This window comes from Pipra filicauda, unplaced genomic scaffold (assembly GCF_003945595.2).
Source record: "Pipra filicauda isolate LSUMZ 115617 unplaced genomic scaffold, ASM394559v2 scaffold252_size1811890_pilon, whole genome shotgun sequence".
Classification (NCBI taxonomy): Eukaryota; Metazoa; Chordata; class Aves; order Passeriformes; family Pipridae; genus Pipra; species Pipra filicauda.
The window spans coordinates 28,639-47,128 of record NW_024104368.1 but is presented as its reverse complement, the minus strand read 5'-3'; the positions used below and the strand labels follow the sequence as shown (position 1 = coordinate 47,128).

At 44.4% G+C, this 18,490-nt stretch overlaps 1 protein-coding gene across 2 annotated transcripts in view; it reads right to left on the bottom strand.

The window, feature by feature from the left end:
- Window positions 1–8,619: 8,619 nt before the first annotated feature.
- The window catches only part of GPRIN3 (GPRIN family member 3), a 35,840-nt gene continuing 25,969 nt past the window's right edge, over window positions 8,620–18,490 (bottom strand). For both annotated transcript variants that reach the window (XM_027731751.2, XM_027731750.2), the window contains exon 2: window positions 8,620–17,307. In XM_027731751.2, coding sequence (XP_027587552.1) covers window positions 14,843–17,224 — 2,382 coding nt within the window. In that variant the 5' untranslated portion in view covers window positions 17,225–17,307 and the 3' untranslated portion in view covers window positions 8,620–14,842. The remainder of the gene's footprint in view (window positions 17,308–18,490) is intronic.

The following is an 18,490-nucleotide window of genomic DNA, read 5'->3' as shown; positions in this document are numbered from 1 at the left end:
TGTTAGTGATGCTACTGCACGTTTGTATGGCAGGTGCTTGGGCAGATGGACAGACAAGCATTGATTTACAAATTCTTCCAGGAAGCAGCATTATTTAATGCATTTAATTAGCAGATCTTCTCCACTAATTTTGTCTGTTTAGCAAAGGGATGCAAAGGCTGCCAGCCTCCACTTACTGGAGACCAGCCTGGAGACCTTTGCTTCCTGTTGAGCCCTGTGGGAGGTGAGTAAACTCAGCTTCTGGAAGGCATTATTTTTCTGCAAGATTATGTCCTTTGACATGGAAAACCCCAATGATGAACAGGTCTTCTGCAGGTTTTATCATCAGAAGAGACCCTCCTTGTTACCCGAACAGATTGTCTATTATATGCCAGAGAAACATGTTAACTAATTTTTGCACCCAGCTGACTGAGCTGAAGCTTACTGGTCTTGCATGAAACAGTCCTAAGTGATTTAGTTGGAGAACATTAGTAGACTCTGCTACTGACACTGTTTGATACTTGTCAGCCAGCACTGTCTCACTATGGCCTCCATACATCACACCCTGTCCAGGACATGAGCTGATGACCAGCTGGGTGGCTTTAAAAAACCCAAACCTGAGCACTTTGCACATTGAAGGGAAGAGGGGTTTAATGCTTGGGCTCAGTACAGAAACTATAAAGCATCCTGCAGTGTGACTGCAGCATTTTCTGCTTCTCAGCAGAAAAATCAGCATACCCTAGAGAAAAATGTTCTCTTAGACTAGAGGAACAAATGCTTGCACCCTCTGTTACAAGCAACATGGAAGGAAAGACTTTCTCTAAATATGGCAGGTAATTAGAAGATTAAGCCTCTCTCTCTCTCAGACATTAAGGCCAAGGCTTTAAATACCAGTGCTAAGGTGTCTAGATCACCAGCTGAAACCTACCTACGCAGCAGTGCCCAAGATTCCCTGTTGCCCAATGGCTTTGGGATAGCCTACAATAAAAGTGTCATCTACATAAGTAAGAGTTAAAGTTGCCTCCACAATTGACAGGTTGGACATTTTGATGGCAATTTATACAAAGTGACACAGTCATGAGTCTAACCCCTCTCTTGATGGTTCAGTAGGCAGAGACAGCACTACTCACTGGAATGAGATGTGGAAACTAAACCTTGGCCCAACACAGTTGCCCTCTTCACTGTATATTTGCTGTTCTTGTGAGGAACAGGCTGTAAACAATCACTTTGTCACCACAACCTCAGAAGTCATGCTGGGTAGATGCTTCCCTTTGGTTTCCTTAATACAGGGTCATCCATTTAGAGAATTCTTCAAAAAGGTCATCTCAGGAAAAGGGAGAGCTGAGACACTGAATGTGCCGGCCCCAGGCCATGGCAGCAGGCACTATGAAGGGTGAAGGCATTTCCTTTGCTAAAAAAAAACATTTACCAGGGTGTGATGTTTTGCTACTTGTAACATGAAAATTTTACTTTATGTGACACTTCTGATTCCCCTGGGTTTAAAATACAGTTTAGTCTACAGTTAGCCAAAACAGTTTATCAAGGAGAATATAAGGCATTGGATAGCTGTATAGACATAGAGACGGTCACTGTCTCCAGAGGGGACAATTAACTTTGCAGAGCAAGAATCCTGCCAAGATCAGCTGCTTCCTCTAGATGTCTGTCAAGCTTTGACAGCTCATTAAAAGTTAGGAGAGAAAAATATATTATTTGCTTCACTTAGAAGCAAAGCATAGAGGCTTACCCTTTTGCTCAAACAATGCAGTAAAAATGACCTTCACTCTTCCCAGCTTTTCTATGCTACACCACAGCTAGCAGCAGGGGAGGACCCAATTCTGTGCACAATTATTGCCAACAGTCTTTTACTGCTTTAGAATTGATTCTTCAGTCAGATATTAATTTGCACTGCAAGAAATGATTTAGAGCTACCTGCAGGTTTAAGGCATACAGCTGCATCGATTATGCTGAAGACACAATTTCAAGATAATCTTTGCAGCTTGGACAGATAAACTTCAGATTTTTATTTTTTTCCCCCCACTGAGTAGAAACAGAGACTCTGCAAGGTCAGATCCACTTCAGGCCCTGCATGCCAAAGGCACAGTGTGAGAAAGAGTTAAATATCCATGTGGCACCATGGCTAGTGCTGCTCCTGAGAACTGTCACGGTGTTTGTGCGCAGTGTGTTAGCGTGACATTAAAATCAATGTGTGCTGTGTATACCTGCAGGCAATGCTTGGTCCCTGGTAAACAAGGAAGGCAGGGCTGGCATGAGAGCTACATGACAGAGGACTCAATAATTTCCCTCTATTTAAAAGATATCTCACTTGAAATACATGGCAATCCCACATAACTTGCCAAGAACATCCAAAATACCAGAGCACATTTTCATTCTTCTTTGGAGTTCTAAGGCTAAAAAAGTGCTGTCAATACTTTTTCATACATGAAAAAGCTTTTGTGTCATGTTTCTCTATTACTCCAGTAGGTTACACAATCAATCTATATCTGCCTTTTCTATTTATCAGACCTCAGTCAACATATTTTTCTCCCACTAAAACCAATGAAAACTTAGGGTAAGCAATCTACCAGGGACTTCTTATTTCTTTTTGCAGCTATGTGTCTCATGGCAAGAAAAAGAGAGGGAAACACTAAAACTTCCAGAGGAAAGCCTGGCCTTACAGAGTTTTGTGTGTCTCTCTGGTAAGTCCACACAGTTGTGCCACTTTGCACCCCTTGGGCTGCCCTGGCTGGTGGGAGTACAGGCACACCTGCTGCAGCCTTAGCTCTTTTGTCCTTCTTTTCTTTGGATCTAACTCTCTCTGTTCTTAGTCTTGACTTACAAAGTGGGAACCATAAGTTCAGCCAAGCATCTCAAACCGCCTTATTTCTCTGCTGAGAATCAAAACCTCTCCACAAAGCTGTACCTTTTCCTTGCTATGCATTAATAACATCACGCACTCCGTGTAGTGCAATACCCCAACCCTGAGTCCCTCCTCTCAACCTAGGCCTCCATCCCCTCCACTTGACCGATTTAAATTTCACAACACTTTGGAACCAACCTTGAATAAAGGCACCACAATAAGCAAGAACTCCATGTTGCATCTTACCTGCGGCTTCCCTAATTGCCTTAGCTATTCTGCAGGATAAACAGTCTTCTCAAGCTGTCACTGGAGGCTTTCCTATCTCTCCTGAGAAAGGACCCTTACCCAGTGTTATACCTAGGTGTCTGTTACAACTTGCTGCATCTTCATCAAACGCCTTTAGGCTCTTGGCTCCAGCTCACTGAGCTTAAGTAACAAAGAGCACTTGTGCCTCTGCCCTCTTCCCACCTGTCAGAGCCTCTACTGCCTCCTGAGCTTAATGCACATCACCAATACACCTGGTGTTTGCAAAGGTGGCGAGAGAAGGGAGCCTCCTTTCTCACTGTCCTCCCTGCAAGGTTCAACCTGCCAAGACCACTGGTTAGAAACTGGTCTTACAGGAAAACTGCTCAGAGACTTTTCATCTAAATGAGTATTTTTCTTTTAATGAGCTCATTTTCATCCACATTGCAGCACTTGGGAAAACATGTCAATCACTTGATTTTTGAAAGCCAAACTGAACTCTTGTAACAGTGCTGAAATGCCTTTTCAAAATATAGTTTATTCAACTGGAAAGGTGTGGAGCATCCCTGGAAAAGGAGCATTTAAACTAGCCCATCCCTTCCTCTACAGACCTTTCTCTTCACTATCAAAGCAAAGCTCTGCACTGTGGTGTTCTTCCCACTTGTTTGTTGCACATGCTGCATTCTCAGACAGGGACACCAAATGTCTTTTTCCTCCCAGCATTTGGGAATGTAGGATTTTTTTTTGTTTTGGTTGGGCATATGACCTTTTAAGGAAATAAGCCACAGCACTGAAAGACTCAGATAATTTATTCAAGCAGAACTTGCCAAACAAGTTAAAGAAGTATGAAAGCTCTTCTGGAGCTGGTATTGAATGCCTCTCAGTGTTAGAAAAGTGTGTGATCAGAGCAGACTGCCAGGAAAGAGCAATGTGTACATTGTGCCACTATATGTGCTTAGACAAATAGAACAGAGGAGTGTGCCCTGGTACAGGGAGGCTTCAATGTTAGTTTTTTTCTTTTTCAGCTTGCATTGGAGACAGAAAAGATCAGCTATGCTGAAGCTGGACACAACTTCCGTATGTGTAGCTATCAAAAAAGCTGTTAAGCTATACCATATACCTCTCCTTTTGTCAGGGGTTGGTTCTAAAAAGCTCCAGCTTCTGTTTTGGCAGAAATTAGGACCATTTAGGGACTGCCTTCAATTAGGTAGGCTCTCTCTACAGTGCCGTCAATTAGTTTGCAGTAGCTCTTCCAGGCAGTATGTGAGCCAGGCTAGAAAGAAAATGTACCAAAAAAAAAAAAAAAAAAAAAAAAGCACAGATGTACAGCTTTTCTTCCTGCAAGCAAAGGAGTGGACATTATGAGATCGTTACTGCAGCTCTGTGCCTGTGGAAAGTGTGCCATCTCAGGGAAATATCCTGTGGAGAAAATATGACTATTTTCTGCTTCACCTGTGCTGCCACAGGGGAACAGGCCAGAGAACCTGTCTTTGGCTTTGCAAGGGCAGAGACATGAATGACAGATGGGGAAGAGGGTACTCACCCACATCCAGCCCAGGAAGCAGAAGCCATGTACTGACTGTGTTTGCACTCAGTTTAATGATCTCAGGACATGTCCCCAAAGGATGGGAATGCACGTTAGGAAACACAAGACGGTTGCCAGTATCAATCATGGCAACATCCAAAAAGTGAAGAGCAAATGAGAGTGAGCGACCACCTGCTTCATTCTTCAACTGTCCATCATCAACTGAGCCAAGCTGAAAAGGTGGGTGAGTTTGGGAGGAGAGAGCGCACTGCCAGCTCCTAGGAAAATAAAGCCCAAGATGACAATGCAGAGGATAGCACTTTGCAGAGAGCCTCAGTTACAGTAAGTGCATTATTCTTCTCTGAAAGAAGATGGGTGCTATAGTCTGTTGTAGCATAAGCTGTGCAGCAGGGAAGTTAGGGTGTATACCAGGAAAACTTTCCCAGCAGAGAAATATATTAGCATCAGAGCCATGTCAGTGAAGGCAAAGAGATAAATGTGTAATAAAGAGTATTTCATGTAATGAACCAAAACTGGAGCATATTTTGCATTTGCATTTGCTTCGTATAGTTTGCAGGACTCATTACAAGGTCGTACCTAAGCTGCTGTAGAGCTCTCAGCTTTCTTAGCCAGTGTTTCTCCTTTAAATAGCTGAAGAAGTTAATGCTGGGTGCAGGGAGATATTTGGACATGACCTGAGCAACCATCAGCCCTATTTATTCCCCATTTCTTCTCTCCTGCAGCCAGGAAAAAACAGAGAAACCTGTCCACCAGCCTCTGCCTACAGAGCAGGCACTCAAAGTGTCCAAAACCTAAGGGGAGCCCAGGAGTTTCAGAAGGGTAAGTAACAATGCTTGGAGACAGCATCTCCCTAGAAGCTTTTCCCTAGCTTGAGACTTACTAAACCTAGGCAATTTGTCTCATTAATCAGTAGATTAGTAACTATCCTTGAAAAAGGAAGAGACACAAATCTTGAGGGAAGAAACATGAGGAACTCCCAAATCCCAGGGGGAGTAGCTTCATGGATGGCCTCACCTCTGCCGGTTCCCAGGCAGACCTCGTCCCTCCTGCTTCTTGAGGCCAGGGTGACACAGTCCAGTGGTTCCTGGCTCAGCACAGATGTGGGGGCTCTGCAGAACCCAGCAGACATTCCTGCACACCAGCCATTTTCTACCAGGCGCCGAGGAAAAGGTGGGTGCCGAGTGGTTGTGCTCTAGCTGCCAGCGTGTTTTGCACCAGCCTGTGAGAAAAATGTCCTTAACTGCTCAGCTCACTGATGTTATGTAAGTGGATTTAGAGAAAAAGCACTGCCATGAGCAGGTTTCTAATTAGGAAAAGAAATAAAAAGAATTATGGAATTAAGGCAGAACCTCAGCATGAATGACCCAAATCCCTTCCTTGTGCTGCAGTCCACAGCAGGCTATTAGAAAACTTTTTTTTTTTTAAAGTTAATTCATCACAAAGATGGCACAGCAAAGGCGAATTCTTTTGTAGGCTGGCACACGCTCTTCCAAGCTGCTGATCCCACTTAATTTGTCTATTGTAAGTGCAAAGGACACTTTAGGAAGAGGTGTGCAAGCACTCCTATAGATACTGCTGAAGTATGACCAGCAATGGGGCATATCATAGAACCACAGAATCATCATGGTTGGAGGAGACCTTTAAGATCATCATCCAACCATCCACCCAGCACTACCACTGTAACCCCTAAACCACTAAACCATTTCACCCAGTGCCAGATCCAGATGCCTCTTAAACACCTCCAGGGATGGTGACTCCACCACCTCCCTGGGCCACCTATTCCACTGCCTGACCACCCTAACAGTGGAAAAAACTTTTTCTAAGCTAACCCTAACCTAACCCTAACCTTTTTATTCCTTAATCTCCACCGTCACACCTTAAGGCCATTTCGTCTGGTCCCCTCACTGCAAGAACAGCAGAAAAGACTGCCCCCCCCCCCCCCACTACAACCTCCTTTCAGGTAGTTGTAGAGACCAATGAGGTCCTCCCTGAGCCTCCCCTTCTTTAGACTGAACAAACCCAGCTCCCTCAGCTGTTTTTCATGACACCTTTTCCAGACCCTTCACGAGCCTTATTGCCCTTCACTGGACATGCTCCAGCACCTCAATGTCCTTTTTGAAGTCAGTACACAGTACCCAAGGTGCAGCCTCACCAATGCCGAGTACAGGGGGATGATCACTTCCCTAGTTCTGCTGACTATCCATACAACCACCATTAGCATTTCCTAATCTGCACTGGCAGCTTTTTGTAGGTTGTGTGCACTATCATTACAACTCAGAGTTGCCTACAATGAGTTACTTACTATGGCACTGGGTATAGGTATCTCATTAACAGTGGAGATGTCAAGCATCCATAGGTATCCATGATCTGACCTCAACAAGAGATAAGAGCACCCTACACTTGTCACAAATGAGGTCATATTTGTCTAAATACTAAATTGCAGATTTAAGTGCCTATGCTTTAAAAAATTGGCTAGCCAAACTGGTCATTTATGGTTCTCAAAGGAGTCAGCCATTTGAAATTTGATAAGGAAATTTTAACTTTTCCATTCACAATACTACCTATTGTGAGTGGAAACACCTAGCAGAGTCATTTTGATGTCATTTGAATCCCTAAAGGTATGGCGGTTTCTTTAGCAGGTTAAAGAAGCAAAGCAGATACCCCAGGATGTAGTGCTGCTGGTTGTAAAGCTCACATCCTCAGTAAATCAGCTGATGTATGAACAAGAAGCCAGACTTATTCTTTATATATGAAGGCACTATCTCCCTGAAACTGCCACATTATATGATACAAAATCTGCATCAGATAGAAAATGTGCACTGGTCATTATTGGTTTGATAGAATGATAGCTTATCTTCTGCACTGGTCCTTTTTCTGCTCCATCAGTCCCTTAGGGGGAAGGGATCTTTAGGTTTTTTCCTTTCTGCAGCAAGACTACAGGGATGAAGTACAAAAGGGAGACCTCAGCTTTCTGGCCTACACAGAGACCTTGCCAATTGTGGCACACAGCTGAATGAATCCAGGTACTGCAGGGAAGCACCTTGCTCCTGGAAATTTGGGTTCAGGACTAATGTTTGGCAGCCACTAGCATGCAGGAACCTGAACCTGACAAGGAAGGAACCCAGCAAAGCTCATTAATAAAATACCCTCTGCAACTGCACAAAGGAATGGGCAGTTAGTTGAAGCACCCTGAGCCCTTGCAGCCAAGACATAAATACAGAAACACAGTGAAGGAAACAACTCTTTTTGGGGCAGAGACTCCAGCTCGGGGTGAGCAGACAGAAATTCACTTATAGCAGAGGCACCATGCAACCACATTATCTGTCTGTTCTGCTCCTCTCCCCTCACCATAGGAAAGTGTGTGCTGAGGTGGGGTCTTCCTGCCCTCTAGTAAAGGTCAGGTACATGGAAATACCATACCTGTAACACTGCTGGATCAAAATACATTACTGCCACAGTTATCATATGCTCTTTTGTACTCTGAGGTAAAACTTTCTCTTTTTTAGGGGAGGAAAATGATTACTGTGATGCTGATGCTCTCAGCTTTATGTGTGTTGTGTGCCGGTGGATGGTGGTGACAATTTGCTACAGCAGTGACACAGCAGGGTTAAAACACTGCCTTTTCCACCTCGGCTCCTGGGTTGCTGAGCTGAATGACTAATGTGTTGTTGTGTGGCAATGGACTGCTGAAAGGCTGAGCGAATTCATGCAGAAGGGTAGAGTAGCAGCTGATGCAGAAAAGCCTGTGCTCATAGACAGCTGTGCAAAGGCAACTGCACTTACACAGAAGGAAGCAGACAGGTCTCTTCTTCAGCTGGGACAGTGTGTGGAAGCTTCCACTACGCTGAGCTTTGCAAGGTGCCAGGTCTCAGGCCTGAATTCAGAAAGCCTTTCATAGTGGCTTTGACTTACAGACATCCGCAGATTTAGCCAGAAGGTCCACCCTTAAAAGTCCTTTCTTTTCCCATGTCAGCCTACAAACAGAGACCCAGAGTAATTAAGACAGTGCTCATTTTATTGTACTCAGCATGGAAACCAGATGTAAAACAGCAAAACATTAAATTCCTAAGGGACTCAATCAAGTGGGTAACATAGCTTTAGTATCACTGTAAGACTTCTTCACATGCAAACTTCTGTTGGTATGTCTCAAATGAATGCCACGGTACACCTGGAAGCCTAATACTAGCTTTATTTTGTACAGTACATCACGTTCAATCAGTGTAACTATAAAATGAATAACGCCACAATAATACTATTTGTTGTTAGAAGCCCCAAAGTTAGTTTTCTTCTGCTGCTGACTGATCCATGGCCATAGTTTTTTGGAATTAAAAGTCCAGCTATGCTCCCTCCCTTTAACTCTGTGTAGAAACTCCCAGTATTTTTCAGTGTGCCACTGAGACCTTTATTTCACAACTCAGATGTGATTTTATGTGCCACAAACATAGGGATCTTTCTTTTCCATTTTATGGAAATTCCTCAGGGCAGTGTCTAAACTTGCTTTTGATGTACTTGAAATTATTGATTGTGAACTGGGCTAAGGGAAGTGCTGTCAGGAGGACACTGCAGCAGAAGGGTCACCAGTTGTAGCAGAGCTGCTGAGAAGCATCTGAGAGACTCATATTCTGCAGCAGACAACCTCTGGAAACTTTGCTGGCAGATGTCATTTATTTCTACTCAAAAGAGTGTCAGTCTAAGCAGAAAACTAACAAAAACTCATGGTCTATTATTTCAAATGGGGCTCAGTTGATGTGATTCTATTTCTAATGAACTCCAATGCTTGCTGTCACCCATAGTCTGTTTTTTAGAGACCAGATAAGGAGAAAATCCTTGTTTCTGTATTGCAGAGTGATTTAAACTTGCCTCAAGGTTGTAGAAAATGCTAAGCCTCCAGCATTCAATCAGAAGGGCAAACAGAAAAAGTCATATTAGAGCATGAGTGATGCATGAGACCTGCACACATGTACTCCCCTTTTAAATAGGGACACATGTACACAAAAGCTTACCTACAGCAAACATTCTCCTAGAGGAAAAAATAATTCCTCTCTGTGTGATTTGGCTCAGTAGTAACACTATTTTTTCTTTAAAGCAGCCTGAATGGTGAAAGGTATGTTTCACTTTGCAAGATCTTCTTTGCCAGGTTTTGATGCAAAATCCACATTATAAATTCTAGGAAGGAAGGGCTGCTCAGAAAATCAAAAAGCAGAAAAAAACAGTAAATCTCAAGAGTTTAAAAAAAAAAAACCCAGATGATAGTAATTTCAGTTTGGCTCAATTCAGCTGTAATACTTCATTCTTTTAAACATCTACACTAACTCAAGTGGGATAATTTAGGCCCCTAAGAGAACACTGCAGCCAGTTCAAGGTACAGGACCTGACCTTCAGGTCCATGAACCACTGCAGCAGCCAGTGATCCCAGAGATACTTGGTAGTGTGCAGTATTTGGATAAGGATCTATGTGCACATCTTTCGGACAACTGAAAATACTGATCACTCATAGAGGCATTACAGAGACACCAAAAAAACCCAAACAGCTGAGGTTGGTTGCTAAAACTGTAGCTGTAAGTTTTTAAGCCCACGGAGTCTGACAATCAGTTGTCTCTTTCAGAGCAGCTTTTCCCATAAGCTGTCTGTGAAAGACTTACTCTGTCTTGGTAACATTTTGCATTAATTTTTAAAAGGTGTAGAAGGATAGACACAGAACAAGATAATGGAGCTAACAAGCTAATAAAATTTGTACTTTCACGCAAACCTTGCATACACTGAGCTAAGTAATGAAACACTGGAATGGTATATTCCATCAAGTTTCCAAACTGAAAACCAGCGGCAGCCAATTTGAATTTTCCTTCAACACTGATCTTCATTTGGATTTCCACTTTTACCTTTAACACTTCAACACAGTAATGAAATTCAAGAGAAAAGCTAGTGTTATCTTTAGAGCATACATTCACCTTTTCTGAATCCCTTGAATATGCTTCTCCAAACAGTGCATTTTACAATTGCGGTAGCAGTAATAAACTGAGGTTGTTTGCCTAGAGATTTTATTTGATCAAATTTGGATATATCTATAAATACTAGCAAAATATACAGCCTTTGGAAATGTTAATTTTCCTAAAAGCCACGGGATACCACCAACAATATGAAAAATGTGTGAGGTCAGAATGAAGAAATGGGCAGAACTTAAGCAAAACACTGGCTTCACACACACAGGAATGGGAATTCCTTGTGAAGCACCTACATCAACTTTATTTTACATGTCTTTTGGTCGCCCTTCCCATGTTTCTCAGCAATTCCTTCTTGTATATTCAAAAGAAGGTTTTTTTCCTCTGAAACGAAGAAGACAGATATTCCCCTTCTTGTCTATTCAGCTATTTCCCCACTCTTTTTTTCTCCAAACCAAGTCAGTAGAAATGAGGAAGAACTTCAGAACTTGTGCCCAAAGCAACACAAAGCTGGCTGATACCAACCAAGTGCACATAGACATGTCACAGCCTCACATGAAATCCAGGACTATACTGCAAATTGCCTGCACCAACATACTCTTTTAACTCAGATTTTGTATTGGTAACACTGAAATGTTACCAATTCTCATCTTTTCCTAGTGGAAAGCTCCTGAAGTGAAACTAGAAGTAAATATTCCGTTCTCATTCACTGCTTTTATAAATGCAACCAACAGGAAATAGTTTCCTGACAGTAAGCTTGTTTCCCAAAATTTCTCATCTTGCAAAAAAAATGAATTTAAAAGTTACTTCAGCTGGCTAAGCTGCGACACAGGTATTTTTCTCCTTTTTTTTCCCATATAGATTTACTCTTGGAAATGACAAAGTATTTTCTGTTTTGAACCCTCTTTTTATTAGCCCAAATGGATTTCCTTGGTTTTTAACCATCCAACCATCAGCAATGTGATTCTGAGTCACTGGGCAGAGAAAAGGAATGGGGTGGTGGCACACAGATATCTGCCCCTACTCTCTGCCATACCACTACTCCAGGCACACTTTCATTTTTGACAAATGAAGACACCAAGAACAGTCTTTCTTGGCTGCTACAAGCCCACTCACATACATAATATTTGCTAATTGCTACCCAAAACATGGTTCTGTTTTGCTGCTGGTGAAACGTGTGTCATCCACATGAGGATTCATATTTTCATCTAGACACTGTATGGAGGAGTAAGCATAAATCACCAGTGTTAAAACTAGCAGCTTGCGTACAGTCTGCCCTAGCAAGGCAGAGTCAAAACCTAAAATATTTTCCATGAGATGTGCTGGTGATTATCGACTCATTTTTGTGTGTTGGCTTTTGGCACTTTATTGCTTGACTTCAAACACACATCTGCAGGACTTCTGCCCTCACCAGACAGTGTCACGGACACTTTGCATCTTTGCACTGGTATTTTCCCAGAATATGTGCTGAACACTACATTTTTTTCAGTTATGCCCATGCAGTTGTTCAGAGGCATCCACTTAGTAAGTTGTCCATCAGCGCTTTGCAGTACGTATGCATTGGTGAAATTTTCCTAGAAGAAAGGTCATTTGGCATGGGGAAGAGAGGTGTGGGTGGACTGGCTAGTGAAAATGCAGCTGAAAGAAGCTGCAGGGAACCAGGGGAGATCTCCTCTTCCTCACAAAGAAGAATTAATTCCAGTGCTGGCCCAGCACCCTGGTCATTCATTGCCAAGCCCAGTTTGGTCTCAATAAAGCCACCCATATGCTGGAAATATTTTGCCAAGCTTAAGCTAAAGGATAAAGTTCATAGAAATTGGTGAATGCGCGATAGCCATTTATTCTCCTCTGGAAAAAAATATGACAATCCATTTGTATATTCAGACTGAGGATAAAAAGGGACAGTTCAGAGTAAGCTGGCTCACAGCGCTACGGGAAGGGGGACAGCAGAGAGAGGGACGCAAGCTGAGCCAAGGGACACGGTTTCACAAGAAGACAGGCTGGGCAACAGCTAGTGAGGGAAGGGGCAGAAGGGAGGCAAAAGGAGCAGCACAAAGCCTTGGACCTGGACAGGAGACAGCAAAAAACACAGACAGCTCAGGGAACCTTGTCAGGGCTGACATGAACACAATGTGGGAAGAGACACTGAACTTGTCAACTAACCTGACCTAATGATACTGCCAATATTAATGCCACACAAAATTTCACATGAAACTCACATCTCAGACACTGCTAGGAAGGGGATGGAAACAGCAGTACTAACAGAAAAAAGGCTGGAGACTTTCCTCCTGGTAGGCAGAGGTGGGAAGACACTCTCTAATGTGGTGTTTCAGAATGAGCAATTCAGCATCACAAGTGGGAGAGGACTTGAAATAACGTACAGAAATTGAACGAAGACGTGACATAAAGCCCCCAGATATGCACCAGAGGAAAACTGGGAGTCAATTCAGTACTATGCCTAGAGGTAACACCTTTCATTGAACTGAGTTAAAATATTGTATATTACAGTATTTTACTCTTCTGTTGGGGAAAAATTGCCCCAAAACAGCTACTATGAAGGGTTGCCAGTTGATATACTCAAGAAATCTGGCCTCCTAAATAAAATGGGACTACCTCAGGTTCACTTCACAGAAAAAAACGAAAAAACCCCACATTAATACTCATTTACACTGTGTAAACCTGTAAGATTTAGAGTAAGTTGTAAGATCTACAGAGTAAGTCAGGTATGTGGTACTACAGACGGAAAAAAAAATTATCATCATGATTCATGAAAAATCTTTAATGGAATAAAAGTAACTCCTATTTAACTCTTGTACTCTGCAGGATTACAGCATCCAAATCCTCAGTGCTTTGCAGGATTGATAACTAAATTTCCTACAAACTGCAGGAGTTCCCCAGCCTCCCATTAAGAACTCTAGTGGACAGAATAAAAAGCTAGTGGGAAACATATTTCCCAGGCTGAAAAATATTATGTTGAGAAATGTGACCAACATACATTTGAGACATTATTGTATATCACAATTCTGGAGAAACAGTCACTAAGCTACTTTTTATTAGCAGTTTCTATAACTTTTCTAACTTCAGAAATACAGCAAAGATTGTCTCAAGATTTCAGTACTGCTATAAAGTAAATTTTTCAAGTTAACAATATAATGGTTTATAACATAGAGAGTGTTAGGTAAAACAAAATACACACAGGTTAAATAAATGGTATTGGTTTTATGAAAGGCAGCAAGAAAAGCACCAAAATACTGAAAAAGTGGAGTTGGCTAAGGACTTAAAAGGGAAAAAGACCCACACTAGACATGGAGGCTCATGGACAGAACAGCCTGCTCGTATGGGAGAACATCTCTGGAGAGAGAAGAAAGATCCACATCACTTTAAAGAGTGATTTAGAGGAGAGGTGCTCAGTGCCGTGGGAGGCGGGGAGCAGGGGCTGCCCACCCCAGCTGAGGAGCCAGAATGGGCTCACTGCTTTTGAAAGACTTGGCATGAACACCCCAGCAGGCACCATCCCACTGGATGCAGGTACATTTACCAATGTGCTCTCCTGTGCCTCACCTGCTTATACCTTAAGCATGGCTGATGCGGGGGACAAAAAGCCCCTCTTTCACCTCCTCTTCTGGCCATCAAAATCCCATTGATTTAGCTTCTCCCAAAGAGACAGTCCTCACTCTTTTCCTCATTCTCCATTTCAACAGGAAGGGAAGACCTGGCTCCCTGGGGCTAACCTGAAAACAGTGACCCACAGTATCAGCAGAAGTGAAACTGCTCAGTGATCAATGTCCATAGCCTGTTCATGGATTTGCCTCAGCGTAGGTAACTTACACACCAGGAAAGTTGTCTTGTGTTAGATCTTGACAGCTGTTAAACCTTAGTTCCACCTCCCTCAGCTTCCCCCAGTCCACCCCTTTGTATAAGACCTCATGATGCACACAAATAATTTCCCATAATAATTCTGATAATCTCTCTGCTTCCTACTTTAACAGAATGTGCTGCTCTCCCTGCAACAAGGTGGCAATTGAAATTTGTGCTTTTGCTAAGTGCCTAGCTTTTCATCTGACAGTAGTCGGGATGGGGGCATAATGTGGGAATACACCAGCTGTGACAATAATAATGGCATGATGGAGCATGTGGCTAGTCAGAAAACAAAGGGGAATAATTTTCCACTGTTGCTGCATCACAACCTCAGTAACACAACTGAACAGCAGGACTTGAGACTTGAGGAGAGGGATTCTCTCTACCACTGCAGAGATCCAGGCACCTCTGCAAACCATGTCAGTCTAACACAGAAGAGGGAGCAGGTCGGACACAGCAGTTAGGACGCCTAAAATTCTGCAGCATGGACTGGAACATGTTGTGCTGCCTCCCTTTCAGTTTTTTATTTGAGGATGTATCCGAGGAAATGGATTTCCGTGTCTGACTGTTCTGGGCCCGGATCAGTTTCTCATGTTCCCGTATTTGTCTCTGTAAGTGGTTCTGGATGGCAATTCCCAGGGATTCTGGATCAAGGGAAGCACCGTAAACTTCCCATGTCATTCCCTGCTCGTCCCAAACAACATCCCTGACGTGTTTGGACTGCTTCACTTGCACTTTTGCCTCCATGGCTGGGGTGTGCTGCTTTTTGTTTTCCCCCAGGTTTGGCAAGGCCTGAGCTGAAGCAGGAATTGCTGCTGTGTGAAGCTCGTGTCTGGACTCCCTGGCCTGGAAGCCTTGCTGCTGGAGAGCTGCAGATGCCGCCACAGGATGGGCAAGACCTGGAGAACTTCCACTCAACTTAGGTGTCAGTCCTGCCTGCAGGTTCTGGCTGCTGGCTGTCTGAGACTGGCCAGTGTCTCCCTGGCCTCTGCTCTCCTTCTCACCTACATCCTCCAAGCACGCCTTTACATGGACAGTGGCAGGCTGGCTGCTAACATTCATCCCTCCTTTAGGATCAAGCACCATTGAGTTTTCTTCCTTTGGTTTTACCACAGATTGATAAGGAATGGCCTCCCCTTGACCTGCACCCTTACTTTGCACAGGCTTTTGCTCAGAGCTAGCTGGGACCTCCTTCTGCTTGACTTCACCGTCTGTGCTACAGAGTAAAGCTAACGGGCTGCTTCCTGCAACACGGACAAGATCTCGCCCGTTGTTATCGGTTCCTGGGACAGCATCAGGGGAAGTGTTGCTTGGTTCATCAGTGCCAGTCCCAGACTGTGATGGAGTTTGATTACTGGAGTCAAGAGCAAGCTGCTCAACTGGGACAGGCTTTGGTGGGACTGGAGCATCCACTGGTAGCTGAGCAGCATCCTTGCCACCATGGGCTTCACCGGTCATTCCAGCATTACCCACAGGTGTCCCTTGGGAGGTAACGGCTGCAGGGGAGAAGGGGACAACAGGTTTTGCATTATCTGCTGACACTGGAGACACCATGTCAGACGGCACCCCAGGCAGTTTGACAGGCTGGGTTTGGGCTGAAGCAGTCACAGCCATAACAGTCGATTTTGATGTGACACCAGGAGAACACGGGGACTTTTGTGGTGGGGATAAACTGTCAGTACGTTCAGCCTGGCTCAGCCCCATACCTCCTTGGTAAATTATGTGCAGTTCTTCCTTCTCCTCTGGAGGAGGATTTCCTTTCAAGAAGGCAACAAGGATGCTGGGACTGGTGGAAGCGGATTTGCTCTCCACGGTAGCCACAGCCTGAACCTCAGCATCTCGCCATGTCCTACTTACAGCTTCCTGAGTCAAAGAGCTGCTCTCTGACTGAACCGTCATTGTACCTGTTTCTCTGAATTTGGAGAGCTGGGTGGGACCTGGACTTCCTGGCCTGGGGTCTGTGTTGTGTACAAGATGTGGACTCCTGTGGCTAAACTGGGCTGGTGCCTCGTTGCTCTGTGCCGCTTCAGCTTTAGCTGTGGGCTGCAACTGCGCCATGTCTGCAGGCCCGCTCGTCGCCTCCAAACTGGTCTGTGTGTCTCTCCCCAGGTCAGCTTCGGTTTGCCTTGCTGGCAAGGCTGACTGACATGCAGCGGAACCATTTTTTTCTGCTCCCCTGTCTTTTTCCCCTCTTTGCAGAAGGTTTGCCTGAGAAGTATGACAGGATTCATCACCCCTGACAGGATCACCTGGGGAAGAATAATTTAACACCTCAAGTGCCGGCTGATCATTGGTCCCCTGAGGTTTCAAGGCAGAGTCATCTATTTGCGTCAGGGAGCTCGTTTTCACCTGGCTGCCTTGCACGAACTGCCGGGAGCTCTGGGGGGCTGGCATCATCTCTGGCCCTTGCCCCGCCAAGAGGGCTCCTGCTGCAGGAAGGGCTGGTGCTGCTGGTGTTCTGCTGCCCACTGGCTGGGAGCAACCAGCAGGATTTACAGCTGCAGGATGCCCCTCTGCAGCTGTGCTGGCGAGCCCAGGAGGAAAGGCTTCCTGACGGCTCTCATTGTCCTTGTGACACTGCTCACACCCCTGAGTGCCGGCAGCACCTGCGCATTTCAGGTCAGACAAGCAAACTGCAGCTGAGCTGGACGGTGTGCAAGGGAAGCCATTGCTGGTCCTCTGGCCACTGGGTAGTTGGGGCTGGTGCTTAGCAGACTGCAAGTCTCCCAGGTGCTCCTCCTCTGCAGAAGCTGAGACCACGGAAAGCTTGGCAGATCTCAGAGGATCTGGTACAGTCCCCATGGACTGTCTCCGAGATGTTGTTTGCGTTCAACTTGTCCTTGGAGTTTTCTTGCTGTTGGTGACGGGTTTCCTGTGAAGCTAACCTGTTAATGAAACAAACACAGTGTTAGCAGCAGTCAGATTTAAGTAAAAGCACACAGAACAAATTGATTTTACAGCACGAAAAGAAATACTTGCAGGCAAAGGGGAAAGTAAAGCACCCGACTGCCTAAAAGTCATGGAAAAGACAGATTTTAATGATCTCCCAGTTCTGAAGTCTGGATGGAGAAACCGATATTAGAGACAAAGCAAAAACAGCTGCTCTGCTGTCAATACATTACTGAAAACAATGACATACCAAGAGGGAGGAAAAAAAAAAGAAATTTGAAGTTAAAGAAGAGGTACAGACTTTGTAGAGGTGTTTGAGGTCACAAAATAAACTCACTGTGATAACATTCTCTAACAAGCCACACATGGAAGGAAAGGCCCTACCTTGCCTGTTGCACCTATGTGAAGAACAGACCTGATTTCCACCCCTAGACCTGAGTGGATCCCACACCTGCAATAAGCACCAGTTCCCCCTTCTTCTCAAGAATAGCCCTTCTAGCTCCATTACCAACAAGGACGTGGTCACAGGGGGCAACAGGTCAATTGAGACTAACGTGGATGAACCCAAGCCTCACTGGTAAAAGGAATATGCAAGGATCACAACCTGCTGGGTGATGCAGACAAACAACAAGAGAAGCTACTGCACAGAACAGCACAAGGGTTGTGCACGCACTTACTGCTTTCACGCTTAGATCCTTTGAAATAATTACAAGGAAGCCAGCTCGATTAATAAATGGAGGTACAAGTGATCTAGAAATCAATTTAGGAGCAGGTGGTATGAAATTGGAAGGGGAACACTGAAGCACTGCAGAACAGGAGGGGCCCATGCCATACCATGAGGGAAACATGAGGGAGGGATTTTAAGCAGGTGCAGCAGAGTTATCGAGGTTGAAATCCTGCCAGGACTGCAGAGAAACCATCGCTTCAAACAAGAGGCGATCTCCAAATGTGCCTGTTGGCTGGGCATTCCAAAGGGGCTTAGCCCAACTTGGATTCTGTTAGAGGTCAAGGACTGGATCCCTGTCAGTGTCAGCAGAGTGGTGGTGGCCAGTGATAAAATCCCAACCCACTCTTCTTTTAAACTGCAGGCTACATGTGCTTGTCTAAAAAGTTTTCCCTGTCTTATGCTGCCAGGAAAACACAAGTATGAGACTTGGGAGACACCCTGAACACTTAGTT